The sequence below is a fragment of the Mirounga leonina genome, unplaced genomic scaffold, assembly GCF_011800145.1.
Source record: "Mirounga leonina isolate KUSES-001 unplaced genomic scaffold, KU_Mleo_1.0 Mir_53, whole genome shotgun sequence".
Lineage (NCBI taxonomy): Eukaryota > Metazoa > Chordata > Mammalia > Carnivora > Phocidae > Mirounga > Mirounga leonina.
In genome coordinates, this window is record NW_023270807.1 from 70,941,630 (window position 1) to 70,950,330 (window position 8,701).

Sequence of the window (8,701 nt, forward strand, 5' to 3'; positions counted from 1 at the left end):
CAAAGTCATTTCCTTTTTTGACAAGGGTATTTGAAAGACAAAGTACATCAGGTATTATGGACTGCATCTGGGAGGAATTGGCACACTTTCTAATCCCTCAGGCTGGAAGGGGCATCATTCCCTAAATTCTAAAGAGGTACCAAGTTTGTTTGCTGATGCCCTAGGACAAAGTTAAACTGGGGGTGGGAGTGGGGAGAATAGGTGGAGCCATAGTTTATAAAAGATCCTAGGGGCGCCTGTGTGGCTCAGATGGTTGAGCGTCTGCCTTTGGCTCAGGTCATGATCCCAGGGTCCTGGGATCGAGTCCCGCATCAGGCTCCCTGCCACCCAGGTGCCCCACTCCCCAGCTATTTATAATGGGCAGTTGGGTTTGAGAAATATTAGGCTAGATAACTGTCTGGATGTAAATTAAATGTGAAATTAAAATGGAGAGGAAGGTAAATGGAAATTAATATTTATTACATATTATATGCCAGGCATTGTGCTTGGCATTTTCACTCTAACCTGTATTAACTATGTTAATACTTAGAATCTTTTAACACAGTGCCTGGCACATAGTAAACTCCCAAATGTATGCTTTCTACAACCTTATAATGACATTCTCTAAATACATCCTGGGAGAATATTAGCTTATAAAACAGGTTATTATCATCCCTGCATTATGGACAAGGAAACCAAGGCTCAGAAAAGGTATTTATTTTGGCTAATTCACTAGTTAGTAGATTGTAAAACTGTGATTTAATCCCAGTTTAAAGCTAGTGTGTCCAGGTACCTGGCTGGCTCAGTCAATAGAGCATGTGACTCTTGATCTCAGAGTTGTAAGTTCAAGCCCCATGTTGGATGCAGAAATTACTTAATAAAATCTTTGTATAAATAAAGCTAGTGTGTCTTCTCTGTCTCTTCAGGCCACTAATAAGACATCTGGGTATTTATAAAAATTAGCAGCTTCCTTAAGTGGCCCTTTTTACTTTTAATAGAACCATTTCTTCCTGACCTATTCTCAAAAAAATTACATTAAATGCAAATCCTCAAAAAGTGAAGCCAAAAAGTAGACATTTTCCTAATGTGGCCTGACAGAACTCTTCTGTAAGTCTTGAGAACTGCAGAGGCCAAAGAAAATGTATTAAAGTGGCCCTTCAGAACTGAAATAAAACACTTGAAGCAAACATGGAGAAAGCACTGCTCACAAATGAAATACCTCCCTTATATATAGTGAATGGATAAATATTATATCCATCACATTCATAGTCTAGACTTCAATTATATATTGAGGGAGGGGAAGTTAGCCCTGAAAGGACGGTCCTGATCATCTCAGACACCTTTTTGCCATCTTAATCCTGAGTTTTCTTGTGCACATGACTGGTTTGAGTATGTGAATTTGCTGAAGAGGAAACATTCAAAGAAAAATACCCCCTCAATGAGACAGTGAGTTCCTCAAGAGCAAGGACAACTTTCACTTTACTATCCCATATAATCCTTAATAACCAATACAACATAATAATTGCTGCAAGGCTCCACTACTTTTCAAAAATAAAATATGCTTCAAGTGGTGAGCATTGAATTGACGTGATGCAATGCTAGATTCAGATTCTTTTTGTCTGTTGCCTGGCCAATTGTTAGAAATTTAGAGCCTATGTTAACATACACAAAATGGTATATTTGATAACTGAAATTTTCTTTTCTGAGCTTCATGTACTGTTTCTGTTCTGAGCTACATTTTTATAAACCAAAAATACAGAATATTTTATTCTAGAAAAATATGAAGCTACAGGTCCTAAATACTGTTAAGGGACTCCTTTAGATAACCCAATATAGTAACTACCAGTGCCAATTTGACACCCAGATGTACCCTACTTATATCCAGAAACATAATTTTACACATTATGTTTTGCAAAGTATGGGGTATATCTTTTTTTTTAATAAGATATTATTTATTTGTCAGAGAGAGAGAGAGCACAAGCAGGTGGAGCAGCAGGCAGAGGGAGAAGCAGACTCCCTGCTGAGCAAGGAGCCCTTCACAGGATTCAATCCCAGGACCCTGGGATCATGACCTGAGCCGAAGGCAAACACTTAACAGACTGAGCCACCCAGGCATCCTGCAAAGTACTGAGTATATCTTAGGTACTCAAGGAAAAGTTGATAAAGGACATTTCATTTTTACCCTTTTACCCACTGGCATCTAGCTATACTTTACCCATCTTAAATTTTAACTAGATAACCCTTGTCTTAAAGTCACAAAAAATTTCATGGAGGAAAGTTTAATTTTCACATGTATTTTATACACTTTGAGATATTCAAGAAGCCTAGAACCATGCTGTCCCATCTAATTTAAAATTTACCAGTAGCACAAAAAAATGGGAAGTTTTTATTAATATATTTATATGTACTTATCAAAAATATTACCATTTCAACATGCAATCAATATACAAAATTGAGGTATTTTACATTTTTTCCATACTAAGTCTTTGAAATCCAGTGTGTATTTTATACTCAGAGCAGACCTCAATTTGGACTAGACACATTTCAAGTGCTCAGTAGCCACTGGTGGCTAATGGCTACTGTATTGGACAGCACATGTCTAGAGTCTAACTCCTATCTCCAGTGTTGTCACCTTAAAATATACAAAAATAAAGCACATAATTGTTGATCCAAAGTTAAGTAATGCTCTGTTAAAATGGCAAGTGAAAGGTTAAATGTTACAGGGTTTAGACTTTTCTAATCACTTAAACAAGAAACTTGCTTTTAAAAAAGGCTTTGTAAATTTTTTTACGTCAATTTTACAATTGCCTTAAAAACCGTAAGTCTTTCTGGGTACTAGGTATTTTGTTCTTTTTTTCCATTTGAGTTATTCATTTTGTCATTCAGTACTTATCTCATAACAACTCTGAGCAAAACATGCTAGAAGCATAAAAGATATCCCATCACCTCCGCTTTCACAAAGCTTCCAAACTAGATAGAAAGAGTGAAAAATCTGTGAAAATGTATTTGTATTTTACTGTATCACCTTGTCATTTGTCTGCTTATCAGTTTTTCCCCAATTCTTTAACAATAAAGGGAATGACTTTATCTTCTTATCCTTACCGTCCCAAGGCCTGACAAAATGCCTTACTAAGTATTTGTGGAATTCACTGTTAACAAACTATATGTTATTTTCCAGAAAAGAAGTCCCTGTAAGCACACCAAGTACTCGAGAAGACATTTCATTTTCCCTAAGGGAACAGAAAAGCTGTAAGGCAGAAGAGTTACCTCTCAGGCCTTGAAAAATTTGACACAAATAGAAGGTGGGGAGGTTTGAAGAAAAGAATAAGTTTTCACAGCTAAGAAAGTATGAGGATAGAAGAATTTATCACTTATGATAGAAATTGTTTGCTTATTAAATGTGCAAGTGAACAAAATTAGAACCCAAATGACCTGAGAATATCATTTACAGAGACAGAAATGGAGGCTTGAAGGAAGTGGTGGCGCTATACAAGCTATATAGAAAAAAGTGACATCATGAGTAAGCACTTGCAATTGTTAATTTTATTTTTTATTTTTTATTTATTTATTTTTTTAAATGATTTTATTTATTTATTTGACAGAGAGAGACATAGTGAGAGAGGGAATACAAGCAGGGGGAGTAGGAGAGGGAGAAGCAGGCTTCCCGCGGAGCAGGGAGCCCGATGTGGGACTTGATCCCAGGACCCTGGGATCACGACCTGAGCCAAAGGCAGATGCTCAATGACTGAGCCACCCAGGTGCCCCTTATTTTATTTTTTAAACGATTTTATTTTATTTGAGAGAGAGAGAGAGCACAAGAGGGGGTAAGGTCAGAGGGAGAAGCAGACTCCTTGCCAAACAGGGAGCCCGACGTGGGACTCGATCCCGGGACTCTGGGATCATGAACTGAGCCGAAGGCAGCCACTTAGCCAACTGAGCCACTCAGGCGCCCTGTTAACATTTTAAAGCCAAACCCATAGCAACAACCCTCCCAACCTTGCAAGGTACAGTAGTGTGCCCTAGTTCCTTACTTTTGGGATAATGTCTGTTGTATCCATTTTTAGAACTTTAAATTCTATAATCTGTTGTTATTTTGAACAATTTCTTCACGCATGTTTATGGGCGGAGTGAAAAATAAGAAATCTAGCAGAGTAACATGCTTTTATTTTACTAGGACACATATAAGGAAAAACAAATATGGCAATGTTACATTTCCAATTTGACAGAGCAATCTCACAAGTATTTATATTTAGGAAAAAAAAAAACCACATCAATTACTAAGTTGTTACCAGGATAAATTATCAAGTAAGACAATCAAGCAAACATCTTTTGTAGGTTATTCTTCCATGAGAACAGCAATTTCCAGCCTTCAGATTCTGACAAAATCAAATTACACAAATTATATTTCTAAGGATACAGTTTTAACAGAAACAAGAAGTAAAACTGTTATTTTTTCCAAATATTCCCAATTGAAAGCAAAAAGAAAGCCTATACCGCTCAATTTTCCCAGTAAGCAGAAATAGAAAATGTTATTTTACTAAACACCAAAAAACAAAAAACACAGTATCAATCTTCTGAATAAATTAAATCAAATGAAAACAAGAGAAAGCACCCAAAGTTGCTTTGTTTCTTTAAAGAACTCTTCTCTAGGCAATACACTTAACACTCCAATCCCTTTCAATTCTCCCATGGAAATCCTGAGAAAAACTATTTCTCCTCCCATTACCACTGAAAGAGAAAATCTCTTCCTTGAAGGCTCTGTCAGCCAGTCTTAATCTTAGCCCAATTTTTATCTTGCTCATTTTTGCCTGTGGTCTTCTGTTCAGTTTTCCCCACTTAGGGCACCCAACACAATCTCTGGTTCTTCCATCCACCATGAACTAGATCTGTCTCCCTTTAAATGCTCTATGTGTCACCAAAGGGGGTGGAGGGTGGGGAACAGAGCAGAGGGAAATAAGAGCTCCAGCAATCTATTTTACAGGACAACCTGTCCCTGGAAATAATGAAGAGCTAAAGCCAAATTAAACTAAAAGGACTGCTTTTGCAGACGCTTTTGAGCTTTTTTTTTTTTTTAAGAGACAGGAGACAGATGGAGAAAAAGTGTACTGCCACCCTGGCATTTAATCACGTTCAGGGTAAGGAGAGGAGGCACAAGAGGTATACCTAAGTTTTGTGTGAATTTACTAGTTGAGGCTGAGAAAACCTGGTAGTTAGAATGGACACCATCCTTACTCTGGCCATAACGATAAGGTCTAACTTGTCACTAGCTTGATCACTAGCTTGACAGTAGTGTTCTGGATCATGGAGATGGAGGGAAGAGGGGGGTGAGGAATCAAGGAGGTCTTTTGGGGAGAGGAATGGAAGGGTCTTTTGTGTGCTGGCAGGAAACCTGGGTCCACCAGCAGTTCTAGAGATTCTGGTCTACCAGAAACCAGACAGAGAGCTGATGATTATCTGCAAGGTAGGCAGGAGCCCAAAGTGGGTGGGCATAGCCAGTAGTAGGCAGTAGGAGGTGACCAGAGGTGCAAGAGCAATGGAGTTACATAAATCACACAGACCAAGTGGCACACTGCTGCTCTCTCTGCCCCACAACTGTCCACAGGCTACGTGCCTGTACTAAAGGCAAAGCTGGAATTCCAGGTGCTAAGAGCCAGACCAAAGGCCCTGGAAACAAACAGGGTCCACGCAGTGCAGATAAAGGCAATGCAATTTACAGCTTGGCCTAGGAGTTAATGTAAATCATGACCATGCAGCATGTGACAGTAATGCAGAATGGCATGAAGGCCATGTGGAAATGGAGGAGCATGGCCTTGAAAGTCTCAATCTTGAGGTTGAGAAAACAATGTCCAGAGGAAAAAGGCTGTAGAAATGTCAGGAAAGGAAAAAAAAAAAAAAGGGCAGAAGGCATACCCATTTCTGTTGTCCAAGCACAGGTCCAGCAAGAGGTGGCAGGGGACCTTGTGCAGTATTTCCAAAGGCTGAGATTAACCAGACTGGAATCCAAAGGGCCTGGGGATCTCTACCGGCTCTCGTATTGGGCGACGTCTGGCTCTACGGACTCCTTCACGCAACAGGTAATACTGCAGTGGGTTTGGCCACAAATCCTCTTTGATAATTTCAGCAATCTTGTCAGACTCTGGAAGGCTGTGGTCTGAAAACCAGGTGAAGAAATTGCAGACGACATCTTGGCTCCTGCGAATGAAGGACTGGGGTTCATGGCCCCGGCGCCATATGATTGGAGTGGAAAGAGACACCACTCGGCCAGAGGCTCTGACCTCATATTCTTTGACAATAAGCTTGTTTCTGAAGTAAGGGTTTCTTCGAAAGAAGAACTTGAATTTGCAGCCAGTTCTAGGGTGTCTGAGCTCCTTTACCTCCAAATTGGTTATGTACCTTAACATCTCTGCATCTTGGCCCCTAATCATGGGGGACAGCTGGGGGTGGTTCCGAAAAGCAGTGACCCAGAAGCCCGGGATATTCTGAATGATGTAGTTTCTCCTCTCCAGGTAGTGGCGACGCATCCGCCCAAATTTATGCTCCAGTTGCTGAAAGGCCCTGTCAGCCTGAGCATTCACAGTGTCCAGTTCCAACTGGATGGCTTCCAGGGGGTTCATGCGGAGATCCATATTCAGGGGTCGGGGCCCTGCTTCTTCCTTCACCTCCTCTACCACTCTGTTTTCCTCACTCATTTCTATTTCTTCACCTACTTGCTTCTCTATCTCCATCTTCTGCTCCACCACCACCTCCTCCTCCTTCACTTCTTCCTTCACCACCTCCTCATCCACTGCTACCGAGAAAATGGCGCACTTCTCAGGCTCCACTTCCTTGGCCTTCACCTCTGCCACCACCTCAGACCCCGGCCCCTCTGGCTTCTCCCCACCTGGGCCGCGCGGCTCTCCACTCTGACAGCCATTTTTCAGGCTGTTGTCCGTTGCCACGGACACCGACACAGCTTCCAGGCCTTCCGTGAGAGGCGGAGCCTCCGCCTGCCCCGCTTCGGTCGCTGCGAAACCGCGATGCCCACCGCCTCGGATCTGGGCAGGGTGGCCACAGCCCGCGGGGGCGTGGAGGGCTCCCCGCTCCTCTGGAAGCTGAGGCGGTGGGAGCGCGACCGTGTTCAAGCTTCCCGCACCCGGCTCCGCCATCACCTGCGACACCTCGGTGTCCTCACGGAGCTTCAGGCACTGGCGTGGGTCCAGGTCTTCTGGGGCACGGTCGGGAATCGTGAGACTGCCGCTTTGGGGGAAAAGGGACCTCTCAGCCCCAGCCAGGCCGCTCACGTCAGCAGCAGCCTGACCAACGGTAGATTAACGGCTGTTTTCCTCATAGAAGCCACCCGCTCGCCAGCCGGCGCTTGGCACCACCCACCCTCTAATCTCGCGAGCGTCTTCGCGAGGTTGACGTCTGACGTCAGGGCCGTATATCCCACCAGAACGCGAGAAGTCGCCGCTTTTGCTCCGCCCTTGCCTGCCGTCCTAGCTTGTTGTAGTTTCACTTCTGTGAATTTAGTGGGGTGAAGCCGTCGTTTGACTTACGTTAATAAATGTATTTCGGACTCAGAGACTGAAGGCAGTGAGGACCCTCCCTGCGATGCCTCTGGAAACTGCCTCCAGCATGTAAGCTGGGGTAATTGTAGCGATCACAGCACTGCACTGCCAGTTGTTGTCTGAAAACATGTTTTACTGGTTTTGCCTAAGTATTTTTCAGGCAGGAAGGTAAATCTATTCCTTGTTACCCTGTAATAGCCAGGAGCAAAAACCTCTTTATTTTTAAACTAACTTGAATAGCAAATTGTTTCTCTTTTCTCAAGTAGAAATGACTGGCCTCTAACCTTACTGGGGGAAAAAAATTACTCCGCGGCTTTTTACCACTAAAGTGACGCATAGTATTCCTTGCTAGTTCTAAATTTATACTCTGCCTCAAAGAAGAGTTTGTGCTACATAATGTCTGCAGGAATTAAGCCAGGGTCAGTTCGCTGAATCTTGCTTCGTGGCCCCTCACTGCAGGAAATTAGAAAAGCTATTTTCAGTCCAATAATCTATTGACGAATTTAGTTCTGCAGAGAGGTAGGAAAGGTTGTCCCTATTGAAGTATGTGTTCATGGCAGGCAGTTCATAGAGCTTAAGAGGGATGCCAGTGTCTGGTTGTTTTAGTTTGTTGACTTGTGAAGAAAACTGGTGTTAGAGAGTTACAAGGCCTCAGAGAAATACCAGTGGGGGACCTCCCTCCACCATTTTTATAAAGAAAAGCTAATTAAAATGGATAATCAAGATAGTCTTGAAGTAGAAAGCAAACTTGCAGAATGCCAGTGTGCAGTTCGTTGACTCAAAGTGCAAAACAGGCCAACTTTTTTCTATTTGCTTTGCTTTGGATTGTAGGCTATTTTTTTTTTTTTAAAGATTTTATTTATTTATTCGTGAGAGACAGAGAGAGAGAGGCAGAGGGAGAAGCAGGCTCCCAAGGAGCAGGGAGCCCGATGCGGGACTCGATCCCAGGACCCCGGGATCATGACCTGAGCCGAAGGCAGACGCTTAACTGTCTGAGCCACCCAGGCGCCCTGGATTGTAGGCTATTTTAATAATGGCCCCCAAAGATGTCCTCCTCCTAATCATCAGAACCTGTGAATATGTTCTCTTCTGTGGCAAAAGGGACTTTGCAGATACGGTTAGGTTAAAGATCTGAAGATGGGAAGATTACACTGGATTATGCAGGTGGGACCCAT

The 8,701-nt window shown here is 42.6% G+C and overlaps 1 protein-coding gene across 1 annotated transcript; it reads right to left on the reverse strand.

The window, feature by feature from the left end:
* Positions 1-4,123: 4,123 nt before the first annotated feature.
* Positions 4,124-7,353, reverse strand: TSPYL1 (TSPY like 1). Its single transcript, XM_034990348.1, has one exon. The coding sequence runs from the start codon at positions 7,122-7,124 to the stop codon at positions 5,964-5,966; it is 1,161 nt and encodes a 386-aa protein (XP_034846239.1). The 5' UTR covers positions 7,125-7,353; the 3' UTR covers positions 4,124-5,963.
* Between the last annotated feature and the right edge of the window lie 1,348 nt (positions 7,354-8,701).

Bases quoted from the DNA above. Each gene is read 5' to 3' on its own strand.
- TSPYL1 (XM_034990348.1), bottom strand. From the start codon at position 7,124: ATGGCGGAGCCGGGTGCGGGAAGCTTGAACACGGTCGCGCTCCCACCG.